The 19,356-nt window shown below is 43.4% G+C and overlaps 1 protein-coding gene across 1 annotated transcript in view; it reads left to right on the forward strand.

Annotated features, from left to right (window-relative positions):
• Nucleotides 1–14,608, forward strand: part of TMPRSS7 (transmembrane serine protease 7) — a 52,853-nt gene extending 38,245 nt beyond the window's left edge. Inside the window, exons 13-19 of the mRNA XM_084843380.1 lie at nucleotides 165–272; nucleotides 1,109–1,219; nucleotides 2,607–2,723; nucleotides 3,039–3,216; nucleotides 6,932–7,200; nucleotides 9,127–9,263; nucleotides 14,365–14,608. Coding sequence (XP_084699506.1) covers nucleotides 165–272; nucleotides 1,109–1,219; nucleotides 2,607–2,723; nucleotides 3,039–3,216; nucleotides 6,932–7,200; nucleotides 9,127–9,263; nucleotides 14,365–14,535 — 1,091 coding nt within the window. The 3' untranslated portion in view covers nucleotides 14,536–14,608. The remainder of the gene's footprint in view (nucleotides 1–164; nucleotides 273–1,108; nucleotides 1,220–2,606; nucleotides 2,724–3,038; nucleotides 3,217–6,931; nucleotides 7,201–9,126; nucleotides 9,264–14,364) is intronic.
• The last annotated feature ends 4,748 nt before the right edge of the window (nucleotides 14,609–19,356 follow it).

The following is a 19,356-nucleotide window of genomic DNA, read 5'->3' on the forward strand; positions in this document are numbered from 1 at the left end:
CTGATTTAACATGAATAGGAACAAGTCAAAGGCAGTAATGAAGCATGTGTAGGTATGGGACAACTTCCTTGCAGGCCCTTTCCCCTTTGTCATAACAGCTTTAGTATAAGTAGCAGAATTGCTCAGAAAGCTAAAGTCATTGCTGTTCTCCTTCTTGCCTTTAGCTTGTCCACTTGGTTCTTTTGAATGCCACACTGGTTTATGCGTCCAACAAACTCAGCGCTGTGATGGAATCAATGACTGCTTTGATGAAAGCGACGAGCTCTTCTGTGGTTAAGTACCTGCAGGCTGCAGCATGTGTGAACTGAGATGATATGAATGATTCTTTAACGAAGGGGAAGGCAACCTCCAGCCTGTGGGCTGATTGCCCCTCTGGCCTGAACAGGCTTGGACTTCCTCCGCAGGCCACATCCACCACTCCCCTTCCCAAGCCCTGCCCTTAACAGGTGCTTTGTGAAGAGATAGGGAGAGGAATCCTCTTTTTCTCTCTGATCTGTGATTGGAACTAACAAAGAGATTCCTCCACACACTGCCCCCCCCTCCTACTGGAGGATGAGTAGCACACAGGGGAGCCCCCTTGTTATCTCTGATCATAGATTGGAGATAACAAGGGGATTGGTGGAGCAGCAGCTTCACCTGCCCTGCATTCTCTCCCCAATGGGAGAAGGCACAGGGCAGGCAAAGCATCTTTGCTGCATGGTAGCCTTCTCCAGGGGAAGAAGACCCATGTGTTTTGAAGCCTGAAATGTGCCTTCCAGGGATCTAAAGCTTCACCTGCCCTGTGTCCTCTCCCCAGTGGGAGAAGCTACAGGGCAAGTGAAGTATCTTTGCTGAGCCCGGGCCTTCTCTGAAGGGAGAAGACCTGTAAGTAGTGAAGCGGGTTCCCAGTGGACATACAGGAGAATGATCCTCCTGACACACCCACTGGGGACCAAATTATGTCAAGGGTATAAAACCCCCTAACCACTGATGTCATTTGCCCTGTGGTGGACTGAGTGGCAGGTCATCCTCCCCCTCGCCAAAACCATTCTCATTACCCACCCCTGCTTTAAGGCCACCCTTTAATGGGGCTCCTCTAAATAATTTGCTGATTCTCTTCCTGTTTTAGATGTGCCCAAACAAAAGTGTAACACCAGCTTCCTAACACAGCACCATTTCATTTTCTGTGATGGAATAAATGACTGTGAAGATGGTCAAGATGAACAACGCTGCACTGAAAGTGAGTTCCACCCCATGAACACACAGCTAGATGCGGTTATCCTACGTGTCTCATGTTGAACTCTGAGTCTAAGCTCGGAAGCCCTTGGTTCAAATCTTGCCTCAGCCATGATTTCATTCATTTCTGCTCCCACAGCCTCAATCCCCATCTGCAAAAGGGAGATAATAATGTTAGCCTACCCTACAGAGCTGTTAAAAGATGTACAGCTCTTTTGACCCTCTAAAGTACTATATATATACTTTTAACAGCACAGCTACCGATGAGGGCTGAAGCTGAAGCATTTAGCTTAAATATATTTTTGAATACTCTGTTGTTAGTATTTCTATTTTTCATATATATAGATACACACACAAATGTGTGGATGTGTGCGCGTGTATGTATATATGTATACACACACATACATACACATGTTGTTACTTTTAAGTATTGTGGTGATTTAGAATACTTTGGACTTTCTACCAAATCAAGCCCATCAATTATTTTTAGCTCTGATATTTTACCCTAATTTCTCTCATTGTCGTAGGAAGCATTTTGTCCCAATGTGAGCTTTTTATTACAGAATTAAGGAGTTTCAGTAATTTGAACACTGGTGAAATTATTTGTGATGCATTTAGTCATTTTTGGTGATACTCATAGAAATGTTAATTTTGCTGGAATATTTAGTTGGTTTAGTTAAATTTTCTAGTTTACTACCAGGATTGAAGAGTAGAATGTAAAGGACCCAGACTGGCCATTTCCTTTCCTGAAATCCAGATGTTGATAACTTTATACTTAGGAAATAAAATAAATTCTTTTCATTCTCTCTCTTTTTAATTCCCTAATGGACCTGTTTTGAACAAGTCTGTTAGGGAAAATATTTTTTACTTAAATTGTTTTTAGCTGTTTATATTGTATTAATTTTTTGTGTTAAAATGTTTAGACTGTTTTTATCATGTTATATTTTTTGTAATGCTAGGATATTTTTAATGAATTGTTCTAAACCACACAGAGAGCTATGGGGCAGTATAGAAATGAAATTATTACTACTACCACCACCACCACCACCACCACTACTACTACTACTATACACTAGTCTCTAAGAACTGGCTCAAAAGGTGGCATTCATAAATAAATAAATGTTGAAAATGTAGTTTCCCCCTATTTCCTTGCACAAATAGCTGTGAACCTAAGCAGTCTACTCATGTAAATATTCTAAAGCAGACAGAAATACTGATGGAAGATCATTGTGTCTACTTGCTAGCATGCCTTGTGTCCAGAAAGAGTCTCTACAATCTTTTACGAATAGCTCTTCTGTTGTTACATTGTCTATTTGAGCCAATAGCCCAGAAAAATAATTGCTTTCATTTCTTGGCATTGCTGTATTTTGCTACTGGTTGTTCTCTTTCAGGCATTCCCTGTACCAACAATACTTTTAAGTGCAGCAATAATATTTGCTTCAGGAAGCAAAATGCAAGATGTGATGGGATCACAGACTGCCTCGATCAAAGTGACGAAAGTAATTGTAGTAAGTCTTCTGAAGTTTGCAATCCTAAAAACACTTGCTTAAGGTGCAATCCTATGCATGTTTAGACAGAAAGAAGTCCTAGAACTCCCAGCATGTCCCATGCTTCTGAATGCAAAAGCATGTGTTCTGTCATGGACGAAAGGGGAGATATAATTGTACTAAATAAATAATAATAATTGCGCAAGTTTAGCTAGTGCATTATTCAGTTAGCTGTTTAAATCATGATCACTGTAAATCTGTGTTATTAGAAAATCTGTATTCCACCATGGCTGCTACTGAATGAAAAATGCTGAACTCTCAACATTCTTTTAAAAGGCTGTGGCAGTACTAAATATATCAGTGCACATCACCGAATTGTGGGAGGTTCCGAAACACAGGAAGGCGAATGGCCGTGGCAAGTCAGCCTCCATTTTGCTGGGGTTGCTTACTGTGGCGCCTCAGTGATATCCAAAGAATGGCTTCTCTCTGCTGCCCACTGTTTCCAGGGGAACAGGTGAGTAGTTAAAATGCCATTCATCCAGAGCCTTTCCTCTCATAACTCTAACGTAGTGGCATGTATGTGACAGAGAGGTGGAGGACAATGAGTTCATTGTTCTTCGATTAATTTGCAGTGGTCAGTCATGCAACGCAAGCATGATATTTCCAATATTCAATCAGGGGGAAAAAGCTTGACCTCTTTTGCGTTTGCTAAGGGCCGGCGCACAACACCCTGTTCCTGACATTTCCAATATCCCTACATCCCCATCTCCCCATAACAGCTCCCTACTCAGGGCTTATGGCCCATTTGTCCTCTTCAGCACAAAAAGCTGCCCTTGTTGCATGCCCCATCTCCACCCACATTCCACTCACACAGGGAGCTGCCTCAGAGAGAAGAAAAAAGGGCACCATGAGACCAGTTGAGGATGGTCCTATGCATTATGTGCAGCCCAAAGAGCTTTCATGAAGTCCCAAGACTCAGGTTCTTCCAGTTGATGTATGCATTAAACCATTATATACCACTTTTCTCTTCCTTCTCCTTTAAAAAACATCCTAATCCAGTTCACAGCATGAAACATGATATAACTCAGAGATCAATACAGTTAGGGTGGCCACTTGCACATTGCCCCCCACCCCAAGAATCCCATCACCCACAAAGAGGACATCAGTGTTGCATAACATTTGCACCTGCTAATTTATATCCATAGATGCAAATTTGGAAATAATAACTGTAACTTAAATAGAAAGTGGCATCTCACCATAGTGGAGGGAGACTGACCAGGTGACCTGTGTGCCTTGCTCAGTCTGCTGTCCAGGTGCTAAGTGGACAGGCAACTTCCATGCCCAGTTCTTCCTTCCAATGATTCTTTGACTTTAAATCAGAGTTGGGCCAGATCTACACCTTGTGTCATATCATTATGATCCCATCATGGGAACGCTATATCCCTCTTGTGCATTTTTGCCCGGTACGACACATAATGACATTTGTTGCGGTATATTGAGTAATGTGGAATAAAAAGCAGGAAATAACACTACAAAAGCAGTATATCAGATGTGTGATGTGTCCCAACAGTAATCAGTGCACTTCAATACTGCTATAAAAAAGTAGTGTAGATCTAGCCTTGGTCTGGATGACCCATCAAATAGAGGACACTTTCAAATAGAGGACACTTTCAAATAGAGGACACTTTCAAATTAGAGGGCAGTCCTCTGTCATCGCCTCAAAATAGAGGACTGTCCTCTGTAAAGTAGGACAGCCGGCCACCCTGTAATACAATCCAAATCAATACAATATATAAAAAAATATATCCTAAGGATGGTAATGTTTGGGCAGGGGCACTCAAAAGCCTTCCTGTCCATGCCTCCAAAAATCCATCAAGATTGGGGAGACGAAGACAGGCCATGGCCGGGATGGCTGCATGTATTGAGGGGCCCTTGGGCAAGCAAGATGCTGTCAGTGGAGGCCCTGCTCAGTGGACATGCCGCCTGCTCACAGTAGTTGCCACTGCTGACTTGCTTGCCCTCTTCCTTTGGGCCCAATCCACACAATTGCTCAGAGAGAGATGGCATGGTGAACAGCGGTTGCTGTTCCTTCTCCTCACTCCTGCCATTGCTTATTTTGCTAGGTGCAGAGAGATGGAGAGGCAGCAACAGCAAGGAGGAGTAGCTGCAGGAGCTGAAAGCCCCAGGGGTTGGCAGTGGGACCCTGCTAGGTGAGCGTGTCTTTGCAGGGGCCCGGTTATGCCAACCACTGATGCTGCCACAGGGGCCAGGGTTCCTCAAGCCTGAGCTTCTAAACTCTACCTACCCTCATCCCCCACCTCCCATGACACAAACTCACAGGGCTAAAACATTACTTTGAATTAGTGCTGTGCCAACCCCCCACCTGCCCTTTCGCAACCTCTTCATTTCCCTGTGAAAGAGGCATTTTTGGTTTGGTGGTTCAAAAGCCCTTTTGAACAACAACAACAACAACAAGTCCTCACTCAGCTTTCAGGCGCTCAGCAAGCAGCAGCACTGGAAAGCCCCAAGGGAGGAAGTCCTGACTAGGGGGCTTTTCAGAAAGCTGAAGCAGCCGGGGAGAAGCTGCCAGGACAAAATGGGATGAAAATGGCGAAATAAAGCATGCATACAGCAGCACCCCCCCACACACACACACACAGCCACCCCCTTACAGTAAGGTAAGCACAGAATGTGGCACACTGAGACATTTCTCTGGATTTTTCACCCCTTCCCACAGTTTTTGGGTGCAATTTCTTTTCGCCCCTCCCCCCCACCCCCAATGAATGGTCAAAAATAAATAAATTTTTAAAAATTGGCACAGTGCTACTTTAAATCAATGTCTAGAAGGTCTCTTTTTTCTCTCTTTCATTTTTTACTCTAGAGTTGATGCAGGGGCCCCAAGCCAATATTCAAAGCCAGCTATTCCCCCTGGCCCCATGTTAGGGTTCTGGTTTGGACTGGGCCCCATGCACCTACTCTAGAGTAAAAATGAAGACAAAAACAATGTAGCTGCTAGACAGAGATTGAAAGTAATGTCTGTTCTGGCCCACCACCATCTTTTTGGCAGGCAAGCACACAGAACCCTTGCACACTACTCCAGATAGCAGGGTAGACAACCTGGTGCCCTCCAGTTGGACTACAGCTACCAGAATTCCTTGGGCTTATGGGAGTTGTAGTCCAAAACATCTGGAAAGCACCAGATGTCTACCCCTGGCATATACCTAGGCCACTGCTTTGTAAATATTTGTAGATTGAGCACAATTCCAACACTGGCATTAGAGGAAGACTCAGCCAGTATGCAGGTGGGCGGGGGGAGAAATGCCTATGACTAGAAATTCCCATATCATTGATACCTCTTTGCACCTTTCCAAAGGTACCATAGCTGGTTTGGTGGCTGCAACACTAAGCTTCTGCTCCTGGGAAGAAAATACCTCTGTTTCTGTCTGGTGTAGGACACTTCCTTCATGTTCCTCTCCAAATAACTTGTGCCATCCCATAGTTTGAGAACCACTGACACAGGCAGCTGCACAGAACTGATGACAGAGGGAGTTCCATAAAACTGATGCTATCGCAGAAAAAGAAGTACCCCTTACCCACACTTGGCTAGGCAACAATGAAGCAAGGCTTCCCTGGAAATCTTTGAAAGCCCTTGTGTGGGTGTGAGTTCTGCTGAACAACTGAATAAAACCCCCACAGTTTAGCTGGAAGAATTATTAGAGTTCCTCCATGGCCAACCTTGTTTTATAGCAAATAATAGTAGTAGTAGTAGTAGTTATTATTATTATTGCAAAAGTAATGGTTTGGATCCAAGTTAGTTGAATTTAGTTCCAATTGAAATCAATAGGACTTAAGTTATGACTAATGTGTCCTATTGATTTAAATGGGACTAACTTAGTCTGGAAACTACCATATAAATTCAGTAGGTTAAATGTGAAACAGTTGCAGTGGTATTGTTCCATCACAATTCTTTGCCTACATTCTGAGAAGTCTCATTGAGTTCAGTGGGGCTTACACCCAAGTAAGTATGCATAGGACTGCAGCCTTAAAGGAAGACAGTAGCCATGTGTTTCCTTTGTTCCACAATTCCTGTCTAGTTTCTTCAGCTGATTAAAAAAAAAACCCTCAACTGTGTCTTAAAATAATGATAATGATAATAATCCAGAATTTTCCTTGGCATGTTCCAGTAGTTCAGTCATGGATATTTGTTATGTTGATCTGCTTTCGATTAGGTTATCAGATCCTAGAATCTGGACAGCTCATTTGGGAATGCGCACTCAAGGAAAAGCCAAATTTGTCTCTACGCTGAGGAGAATCATCGTCCATGAATACTATAACAGTAGAAATTACGACTATGACATTGCCCTGCTACAGTTAAGCACACCGTGGCTTGACTCAATGAGATGGTTAATTCAGCCAATATGTGTGCCTCCCACCACACACAGAGTACATACTGGGGAAAAGTGCTGGGTAACAGGCTGGGGACAGAGGCAAGAAGCAGGTAAGCCCCCCTCTCCCCCCACCAACATGGCATACTTACTTTGGCATATATATTTTTAACTGACTAATCTGCTAAAAGCAAGGTAGGAGCACCCCAGTCCTAAACCTCCAGTTTAGCTGAAGCAGCACAAACAGTAGGTTGTATTGCTCAACTTAAGCAACATCTGAACTCTGGCAAGCAGGGCAGAGCTGCCTATTCCTGTCTATTTATTTTAAATATTTCTGCACCACCTTTTGGGACAAAGTCCTCTCAAGGCAGCTCACATACAAAATAAAATGTATGCACACACACCAAATAACAATATCCCAGCAAAATACAGTTGTTTAAAACAGAAGTTTAGAACATTTCACAAACCATCAGCACACCCATATAAAATTAATTTAAAAACCAGCAGTAATACATTCAATAGTTACATATTTAGCCCGGCATCTCAACTAAAAGAAGCCTGAAATGGATAGGTTTTCAAGGCCCATTTAAAAGCCAGTGCTGATGAAGCAAAATATATATCCCTTGGGAGGAGGTTAAACAGATATGGGGCCACCTAAGGTTTCCTTAGGAAACCTTGTTATCCGGAAAGCTGTGTGTATGGTTGGAATGGCTTTCCTGTCTCTCTAATGGTCTTGTAGTCCTTTCTCTCTGTTCCTACCCAACCAGTTCCGCACTAATTGCGGCAAGCAACTGCATTGTACCACCTATGCTTTCTGTCATAATGATGGGTCATGACGGCACCAGCACGACGGCACCCTTACACTCATCCCATAGCCTTTCTATCCACTCCTGTGAACTGCTGCTGGTTAAGGGAGCAATCCTATCAAGATAAGCGGCTGCCTCTGAACTTGGAGGTGACCGCCTATCCAAAGCAGGGCAGGAGAAGCACAGAGGGGATCATTCCCTCCGTGCTTCTCCTGCCCTGCTTTTTTGGCTAGACAGCCGATTGAGGCTGTCTAGCCGTGGGAGCACAGAGTAGGGAAGGAGGCTGCTGAACAACACAAAGGATGTGTCGTACCAGCATTTCTGCCTTCCCTGTCCAGGAAAGCCCGTTTTCACTGCTCCACGCTCCTCTTCCGAGCACAGAGCATGGGGCCGTTCCGTGCTGCCTGCGAGGCAGCGCGGGGCGGGCGGGAGGTCGGTTCTCCAGGAACCAACCTCGGAGCACAGGCTCTGAAGTCGGTTCCCGAAAAACAACATATCCTATGGCAGTCTAGTTGCTGTCTAGCGGCCATAGGATTGCTCCCTAAGGGTGCAATCCTATGCATGTTTAGACAGAAAAAAGTCCTACAGCTCCCAGCATTCCCAAGGCAATCCTAAACATGCATAGGATTGCATCCTAACTCATTTATCTGTTGACGATGTATTTTTATGCTGTAAGCTGCCTTGGGAAGGCTATGATCTTGGAAGCTGGCTAAGAAATGTATTTAAATTTTGGTTTTATAAGCCATCCTTTATAAGCCATATTCACTTCCTCAGAGATTCGTTGTAAGGATTAATTGAACAATGAGTTGGATCTAGACTTCGTTATACTTAGAGTAGACCCAGTGCAATCAATGGGACTTGAGTTAGTCATGAGTCATTACTACCTTTTGTTCCATTGATTTTAATTGGACTATGACTGTCTGAATATAGCCCGGTGTGTACTGCTTTGAACCATATGAAGTGCGATACGAATGCTAAGTATTACTGTTATATTTTCTTGGAAGAGAGTCCCAGAGAGTTTGGTAGTACTTCCAGGAAAACCTAAACTAAATTTCAGGCACAAATAAAATGCAAGTAAAGACATTGCAGGACTTCCGTGATGTGAGAAGAACAATGGTTAGCATTGCTGTTAAGACGATTGTCTAAATCTAGAATTAGAGATGAGGAAGTACTAGAAAATTACAATCTTGCCTATGAAGCTTACACGTGTGTGTGTGTGTGTGTGTTTTCCAGATGATGAAGCACCATCAGTTCTACAAAAAGCAGAGGTAGGAATTATTGATCAAACATTATGTCATTCAACATATGGACTTATCACAGCCCGCATGCTGTGTGCTGGGATGATGTCTGGGAAAAAAGATAGCTGCAAAGTAAGTATTTGTCTCTCCCTTTTGTACACATTTGTTGTTTCTTTTGCAGAGAAGTTTGTTAACAAACTACCACTTACAAACTTCAGGTTTGTGCTGAGAAACCCAGTGACACTGCTGCCATCAGGACATGGCTGCAGTTAGAATGTCAGACTGTACACACTATCAACCTAGGCAGGTTTCTTTGAATCTGTGTAGGTCACCAGTTTATAAAGTCTCATTCTCACAAATGGCAGATGGAGTGGTAAACTTGTGTCTTGGATTATATCACTTCAGATTGCAGGCAAAGACTCACATGACTGAATGTTCTCTGAGTATCCATGAAAAAAAAACACCCTTCACATAGAAAGCCTAGATGTCAGGGGGAAGGATTCTAGCCTAACTTTCTCCATGACATGCTAGTTTTCTGTGTGCTGGGATTTAAATGTTTACTATTTTGCATGGAGGAGCGTTCAGTCATGGGAAACCCCATCTGCATCATCTACCAGCCTTCCCCAACCTGGTGCCCAGTAGTGCAGTGGCAAATTCAGAAATGCAGGGTCCCTTTGTGACAGTCACAGCCACGCCCCCTCACAACCACGCCCCCTTCTGAGATTGTACAACCTTGTAAGATATACAGCCTTCAACTGGGTTCCAAAAACAGTGCAGCTCAGAGGGAGGCAGTGGTATTTCAATTGGATGTCTGAGAAAAAAATGCAGGGGTGTTAAAATCTTTTTCACCCACCCACCCACTCACTCACACACATTTTAGGCTTTCAAAATATGATACTCAATGGAAGCTTCACCCTCTCAACTCAGCCCTCATGGACAGATCCCTTCTCATTTAAACAGCCCCCTTGCACATCCCCTTAGCGCCCCAACGTTACCCATTAGCCTCTCCTAAGATCCTTCATTATATCTCTCCCATCCTGCAAGGGATGGCGGAGAATTCCACCTTGGACTCCCCTGGAGTCCATGGAGGAACGGACCACTCACCTCCGCCACCCCACGAAGTTTGTGCCGGCCGGATCCTACCTGCCGCCGGCCGGGTCCAGGTCATCCGCTGCCATCTGGTGCCGGTCTGCGGAAGCAAATGGCATCCGGCGTAGCTCTTTGCTGTAATAGGCCACGTAAATCTTTACGTAGCCTATCACGCCAAAGAGTAGGGATGCAAACGGCGTCTGCTATGCCATTTGCATCTGCAGACCGGCACTGGACGGAGGTCCGGCAGCAGACGGACCCGGCTGGTGGCTCCACGGACTCGCTGTGGAGCAGAGATGGCCAAGGAGGATTCTGGGGGGAGGAACAGATCGCCTCCCCCCCCGTGGACCCCCAGCGGACTCAGGTGAGTGGGGTTCGTACACCCCTACGTCCCGCAACAGAAACGTCCACACACCCAGCTGGATTGAAACACACACACACACACACACACAGCTACCTTCTTTCTCCTCTCCCCCCAACTGATTTGCTTCTGTTTCCAACTGATTTGCCTCCACCAGGGTTTGTTTGCCCAGATACATGCCAACTTGTACCAAAAAGTGTAGCTGACAGAGCAGGTTGCATTTGGCAGTTCTGCTTACTGTAGAAATTAATGTTTCAAGAATTAACAGTGCAATCCAATGGGTGTTTATTTCAAATTAAATTTACAGAGATCTTGGGAAGGCAGCTAAGGCTTCAGTCCTATGCACACTTACCTGGGAGAAAGCTGAATTGGCCATTGAACATAGTGGGACTGGCTTCTGAGTAAACATGCATAGGATTGTACGATAAATCCTAAAAACTGGCACCAACCAGCCACCTGCCCTGCCCCATAAGTAAATAATGGTGGCAGCGCCTCCCTCCCCCCTCCACTCTCCTGCTGTTGCCGTGGCCAGCAGCAGCAGCAGCAGCCCTGAACGCGGGTGGCTGGTGTTGCAGGAAACGAGGGCAGCACGGGGCGGGCAGGCACAGAGCAGGGACGGGTGGGGAAGCCGAGTGCTGAGGAGGAGAAGGGCGGGGGTGAAGGGGGCTGCAGAGCTCCCTCAGGCTCCCTCTCTTGCTTGCTCGCTGCCATTGTCTGGCCAGCAGCCAAGAGGCAGCCGCCTGCACTCCCTCTGCTCCCTCCTCCTTCCCTAGCAGACTGCGACCCGGCTGGGGTCTGGCTTCAGAAAAAGTGCCAGAGCGATGCCCCGGTGCGACCCGCCACCACTACACCACTGCCGGTGCCTTCCAGATGAGTAGGACTGTAACTCCCATAATCAATCAGAGGTTATAGTAAATCCAGAAATGGTCATCTCACGATGGCTGTGGACTGTGTCCCTGCAGGTAAATGATACAGCCAGCCATTTCAACTGCAATGGGGAAAGTTCTGAACATGAGTTGCATCAGGGCTACAATTATCCCTTTTTACTCCTGCTTTATGAATTACGCATTTACTTTTTGTAAATGATACAGATGGTCCATATCTGTCTCCCAGCATTACTTTTAAGTGGCCTAAGTGGCTTCTTGACAAATAACATCCTTTTGTTCACTCAGTTTTGTGCTGCCTTAATCACTCTCAGGCCACCTTCTTTAAGGCATGTCTGCAGCACTTCCCCACTGCCCCTTTGCTATTATTTATCTGAATTAGGATCAGCATTTTGTTTTCTGGAAGAGTTCCCATATTTGCTCTGTTACAATTTGATTTCTACAGGTGAACCTTTTCCCCAGGGTAGGAAAAGGAAAGGTTCCTGCTGTGCAAGCACCGGGTCGTTACTGACCCCTAGAGGGATGCTGCTTACGCTGGCGTTTTCATGGCCGACTATAACAGGATGGTTTGCCATTGCCTTTCCCAGTCGTGACTACCTTTCCCCCAGCAAGCTGGGTACTCATTTTACCGAGACCCAGCTTCCGCTGGGATTGATCTCAGGTCATGGGGAGAGTTTCGGTTGCAATACTGCCGCCTACCACTCTGCGCCACACAAGGCTCCCCCAGGGTAGAGCAAGATGCAAAGTACTGAGAAGATGTGCCTCCTGAGTTGTTGTTAGAGGTGCACCTGCCAAAAGTATCTAGGCGGGTAGCTACAAGTAGGGTGGCCACTTACACATTGCCAAAAAAGAGGACAAAAGAGGACATTAATTTGCATAATATTTGTATATGCAAATTTATACGCATAGGTGCAAATTTAGAAATAATAACTGTTATTTAAATAGAAATATAATGCATCTCACCATAGTGGAGAAGACTGACCATATGACCCTGACTATGTGACCTACGTGACTCCCTGCCAGTGGGGAGCCCTGCCTGCTTTGTCTGCCGTCCAGGTGCTAAATGTTGATGCTAAATGTCTCTTATGCTTCTAAAACCAGACATGGACTGGGCAGCCCATCCAATCGAGGGCACTTTCAAATAAAGGACTGTCCTATGCCAGCTCTCCAAAATAGAGGACTGTCCTCTGTAAATCAGGACAGCTGACCGCCCTAGCTACAAGAAAGAGGGCCTTCTCAGTTGTGGAATGCCTTCCCCAAGGAGGCTCACCTGGTGACTACATTGTCATCTTTTCAGCAGCAGGCAACGACTTTTATCCCAGGCATCGTGGATTTTAAGTTTTAGATTTAACAGCTGCGTTTATAGGTTTTACACTGAATTTTTCCTGTGCTGTTTATTGCTGTTTGTTTTTTGTACAGCATTTTTATTCTTTTAGCTTTGTAAACCACCCAGAGAAAATTGGACAAATTAAAAATGTAAATAAATAAACTAGAGCTGTGCACAAATAGCCTCTCAAAATTCTCCACCTTATTTGTGGGCAGAGAAATTTGGGAGATAATTTCACTGAATTTCTCCAGGGGAAGGAGAAATTCTCAACAGTTTCTTGCAGGTAGGGTGCCCCAGTGGCAGAGCTTGTAGCACACAACATCTTTCATTTTTGGCAAGGGTTTTGGATTATTCATGCTGCAACAGCATCAACTGTGTTGGCAGGCTGGCCCGCATTTTGCATCCACCACAATGCAGGTTGTGTCAGTGTTGTGTCAGGCTCCAGGGATGAGGTGGAGTTAGTGCTTTGCCAAAATCTATCCTCCAATTTCTAGAAAGTTTTCTTCCCCCATGAAAGGGGCTTCCATTGTTCTGCCGCATTCTCAGGACAGTCTATAATTGGTGGTGTTTTCGAGCTTACCTAATCACAGCTAGCCTCCCAGGCTGCTTGCACTTCCTAATCTGAAAAAGCCCTAGGGGAGGAATTAGATCATGATGCTTTCCCCTGGGCTTCAACTGGAGTGTAGGGAGGTGAGGGAGCTGAGGAGGCTACAGGCTGCCAGAGAGAAGATTGTACAATGAAGAACAGGGCACTTGTGTTCATTCCTTGGCCACCTCCTAAGGTAAGCCCAAGAAACCCAAACCCAACCCTTGAGAATTTCTCCAAAATGTCTTCAGTACTGAATTGCTTTTCAAAAGCAATTTCAAATTGAATGAGAATGGTTGAAAAAAATGTGGGAGAAATTTTCAGCACAGCACTAAAATAAACACAGGAGCTAAGTGGGAACTCTGATCTTAGGGACAACCTAGAGATGAAGTTAATTGTGTGACTGCAGATAAGTGCATGCATTTTGGTATGCAGATAGCAGCCATGGAGAAGGCTGAGCAGCACTGGAACTACAGCAGGGGAGGAGTTTAATTGTCCTCTCCCTAGCCATGATCCTGATAAAAACCGATGCTCCAACTGCTATCTGCATTGGGAGGGAAGCCTCCTGTGGTGTCAAGAGGGGCCTCCCACCCAACCTAAAATACAGGTGGAAGGGGATTTTTGTCATAATCATGGATACGGGGGAGGTTCACTTCTGCCTCCTCACCCCCAGTGGATCTGATGCTGCTCAGGCTTTCCTGAGGCTTATTTTGTTATTAACGTAACAAAAATATGCGCATTAATTGCATTCACACAATTAACATCAAATCTACTTTGGTCCTGAATGTACAGTGGTTGTTTGTTTGTTTGTTTCTTCTTGTTTTTCAAATCTGCAGTTTAAATTGTTTCATTCACTGCTTGGGAACAATTTTTTAAAATCAACATTAGAAGTATAAATAGCGAAGATCATACTGTCAATGAGAGTATCAGTAGAAATGTTTTAAAACTTCAAAACATGTTGACTTGTTAAAATAATGTCTTTTTAGGGAGATTCTGGAGGACCCCTGTCATGTCGAAGCAAAGGCGATGGAAAGTGGTTTTTGATAGGAATTGTCAGCTGGGGCTATGGTTGTGGAAGACCCAATTTCCCTGGAGTATACACAAGGGTGTCAAATTTTGCTACATGGATAAACAAATACATGCCTTCAGTTTTTTAATTTAGCAGTGATTACACTTGAAACAAAGACTACTCTGAAACTTCCTCATTAAAACCATGTTTACTAAATTGTTGATAGTGTTCTCCATTTGTCAGTGTGTATGAATGGATGGAAGAGATGGATGGATGGTATCGTCATGTGCTCAGTGTGAAAGACATACAAGTAGAGTTTTACCGAGGCCTAGTTGGGAGTGGGGGTGAATGTAAGATCCTACCTACCTCATCCTCACATGACACCAGAATACTCAATACTTAACACTTGGTATATTTTTAATCATTATTTGCATGAAATGTATGGAGAAAATATTTTATAAGATAACGAGAAGGGATATGTGAGAAATTTGTTTCAGTTTATTTTTGACCAGAATTTACCTAGTTTGCACCTCCAGGAACTGACCATAGACCCAAACTCAATCTGTGGTCAAAGTTCATACACATGTCCAAGCTTGTGATGTGATTCATGCAACAACAACAAAATGTGTTTGGAAAATCTGTGCATTTGAAAAGTGCACATCAAAAATGCATACTTTGGAAAAACATACACAGATACACTTTAATCAATGGGAGAAGTGTGTACATTTAAAAAGTGTGCCCAATTGATGCATACATTTGGAAAATGGGGACAAAAATATGCATGAATTTTCTATGTTACACTTGTATATATATGGATAAAGAGCACCAGAAGACAATTCACAAAAAAACAACAACTTGTGAGTAGGCACATCAGCCTGCTGTTTCAGGTGGCAAGCTGACATGCTTACTCAGAAGTAAATTGCTCAGGTAGAAGTTTTAACATGCTCCTTAGAAAGGCATGCCTAAACACAGGCAAATTTATTGAGGATTAGAATGCCAGCCCAGTCCTGGAAAATGAAAACTGGCACACAACTAGGAAATAAATTAGTTAAATGTAGGCACTCCAGCTCATCACATCAAGCATCAGACTTGAAGGAGACAGTGTTCCTCATTATGTTTGTCCAGGCATTGCCAGAGTCACTGGGCTTGTTTGCATGACACAACAGTCCACTGTGGGTTATTTAAGCCATGTTGAGGCTGCAGTGCATGTGGAGTGCATGCAGCCACCATTTTCAATATGCAACTCCTGCTTGGGGATTGCCGTGTCATGTGAACCCAGCAAGCATAGGTTATGTGAGGGTTAAGCAACCCTCACATAACCCATGTCTGTTTTAGTTTAACCCTCGCATAGCTCACACTTGCTGGAGTCACAAGACATGACAACCCCAGAGCGGGTGGTTGGATATGCAATGTGGCATCCATGGGTGCTGCGGCTCATCATGGGTTAAATAACCCATGATGAGCCGCAGTGTGTTATCTGAACCCAGTCATTGTGTAGAAGTTACTTGCTCTCTCTCCCCCACCCTTTTTGGCATGAAATTTTATTTTATTTTGAAATAAAGTTTTTTTTTAAGGCATCAAAGAGAAGAACATACATAATAATATAAGATCACTAAAGAAACAAAAAATTCAGTAATTATAATTCTTAGTCTATTGCCAGTTTGCTTGTGGAACATCTACAGCCTAGGTAAGAGCTCACAATCTAATGAAAAAATGGAAATACAAGTTATACAGCATATGTAAGGAGTGTATGTGGGTGTGTGCTATCTCTCTCTCTCTCTCTCTCTCTGTGTGTGTGTGTGTGTGTGTGTGTGTGTGTGTGTATTAGTCAGAAAAAATGTAGGCAACTGTACTTGGTTGGAAGCTGATCAAAAGTTTGAAGTGCTTCAACATAGCAAATAAATGGAAACCCTGGTGCCATAATATCATTCTTAAAAATAGGATTCCTTGCTTGCTTCACTTGCTGAGTAAGTTCTTATGCAGTCATAGTCTCCCAAAAGTTATCAAGTAGGACAAGCTAAGCATGACACAGGAGACCTGTTATTAATCTGATTAATTTATCCCCCTGAAATGCAGCTGAAAATTTGACCTGTGATTTGGATGGGAGAGAGACAACTTACTTGCATTTTTTCCCTTGTGGGGAGAAGTATTACTTGAGGAAGGCAATGTTGATTAGAAAAGCAATCCATGAAGAAATGGTTAAATATTCATTTCCCCTGAGTTGCCCCCCTACTGATCAAATTTACAGTGCCCTCTGACTGCATTTCAATTAAAAAAATTAATAGATTGGGAGATTAATCACTGTGTTACAACACCATATTTTTCCAGAACAAAACTTAGAAGTGCAACCCCATTCAGCAACACCACCTGAATAGGAGGGCAACCTTTTCCAGAATATCCTAGGATAAATCCTGGAGAAAAACGTGGGTGAGAGCATACTGTAGTTCTAGGCTCAGATCTGGTGACTTCCATTCACTTTAGCGTAGTGATTGGTTTATACACACATCAAGTGATGACTTGCACAGGGCTAGCCACAAAGAACATTCATATGACCTGATGTCACCTCAAATGCAATACTTTTCAAGGGTTACACATTCAGATGCTGGTGGTACAGTGATAAGCAACCAAGTGATTTACATGCATGTGTGAACTAAGCTTAAAACATTGTAATGCACTTTGAATGGGATAGGCCTTGATAATTTAGAAGTTCCAAGAGACCCAAAGTACAATAGCCCATCTCACAATGGAAGCTGGTTGCCAGGAGCAAAAATGGCCACTAATGCATGGTCAAAAAGGGGGAACTGCATCACCAAAAAAGAGGACACCAATTCTGAACAACATTTACATATGCAAATTTATATGTACAGGTGCATAGTTGAGATGTATAGGTGCATATGTATAGGTGCATAGGTCACCAAGTGACCTGTGTGCCTGCTCAGTCGGCTTGATGGGCAACTTCAAGGCCCCTGCTAACTCTCCCTCCTTATGTGTGTGTTTTTTTTTTTAACTTTAAACCACCCTTGTACTTGACAGCCCATCAAATAGAGTACACCTTCAAACAGAGGACTGTCCTCTGCCAGCTCTCCAGATTAGAGGACTGTCCTCTGTAAAGTAGGACACCTAGTCATCCTAACAGAAGCATATTACATGACTACTCCAAAACCTGCATGTTCTCACTAATGGATTTCAGGAACAATTCACACTTCGAAGATTGAGCTCATGCTCGGGACTGTCTGGTATTAAGGTTAAATGAAGTTTCAATAGCACTCCTCCTAACAGCAAAGTTAGGAGGTGACTGCTGCCAGGACTGTAGCCAAAACGAGGCCAATACAAACCCTGAGGTTTGCAGAAATGCGAAATAATCTTAAAAATGCTAAACAACACAACTAAGGGAGCAACCCTCCAAACTCAACCAATAAGGACTGAGCATGCTAGGTAAAGTGTAGAAACACACTCTGAACTGTTAACTCCAGAAGATTTGCATCACGCATACAAGATGTACAATATGCATCACACACGCTTTTAATTTAACTGCTTCGTTGATGTGATTTCACTTGTTCGTGAGGGTGAAATCACTAAAAAGCTGATTTTTAAAAACTCGTGTTGTTCAAATGTCCCAAAATGCCATGATGTGTAAAGGTGAGAGAAGAAAGTGTGTGAAAGGTATTCAGACTTTTAAAATATGCTCCTTAGCTGTAACAGTCTGTAACAAAATCCTTCTGCATCCTTGATCCTCACTGCTTTTAGTTTAATTAGTTTTGCTGCCATGACCTAAGCGTTTTAAAGGTCAATAAGTTACCTTGGATTTTATTTGGCCTGCCTCAGTAATTGTTGGTGTTGCTCTTTCCAACCTATATCCTCCCCTCCCTGCTTTCAATAAGCCCATGTGCTGTCTTACACATGCAAATCATAACTAATATCTGTTTCCTGACGTTTCTAGAGTTTTTACATGAATAGCTGCAGGTTTGATTCTCTCATGCATTTTTCAAGGAGAGGCTGGTGGCTACCTGATCGTATCTGTCCAGTATCTGGAATAGAAAGAGTTACAGCAAGGATGGCTTATTTTCCTTTCCACCTACTACTCAGACTGCTGTTCAGAAGGCTGTTCAGTTGTATAGCAAAGATGAATCAAGGACAACCGTAAGGGGGAGAGAAACGTTTGTTTTTTAAATGATCTTACTAATAAAGAAGTCCAGGATCCTTTTAGGATTTTGATATTTAGAATTGCACAGAACAAACCAAGGAAGCATTATGATGAGGTCTTTCCCTTCCAGACGTCTCTCTGTTATATACAGCATCCCTACTCCTAGTGATTCACACTTGCATTCTGGATGGGTAAGAAACTGCAATTTCATTTCCTAGCGTACACACTCTTATTTGGAAATTGCTCGCAAATAATGCGATAATTAATTTGGTGTCAACTAACACAAGACGGAATCATTTTGCTTTATTTGATTTGTTGATTTCTTCCCTTGTCTCCTTTCATTCCTTAACAGGGTCTGTCTCTTCACCACAGCAAGACTTCACAAAAAGATATTACATGTCTAAAGCATTCTTTGGGCAAAAAAATGAGTATGCATTTCTGGAAAAGATGTCTTTTAGAAATGTTACCTATGATTTCCTTGACTGTTGCTATACTTGCGTTGGTCCTGTACTTTACATTGTGTAAGTGACACTATCCAAAATTACTGCAGTGTAATTTCTATAAGTATGTAAAGGGTGCATTTGTTTTCTTTCAAGCAGATAAGCATTAAGATTAATACTTTTACGAGGGGTGGGTATTTAGACTTCCAGAATTTCAGTAATGTAGAATGTTCATCACAGGCATTGTTAACAATTGTTATCAAAAAATTGTATTGATGTACTATGAGAAGCTAGTGCCAAATCCAGTAAAAAGGAAACTAGGAGCTGAACTAGCTTTCTTTTAATAGACCTGTCTTGCTACAATAAAAAAGGGTGCTGCAGTGTG

This window comes from Heloderma suspectum, chromosome 3 (genome assembly GCF_057233095.1).
Source record: "Heloderma suspectum isolate Gila_16-S chromosome 3, 16-S_ref, whole genome shotgun sequence".
In the NCBI taxonomy this organism is placed as follows: domain Eukaryota; kingdom Metazoa; phylum Chordata; class Lepidosauria; order Squamata; family Helodermatidae; genus Heloderma; species Heloderma suspectum.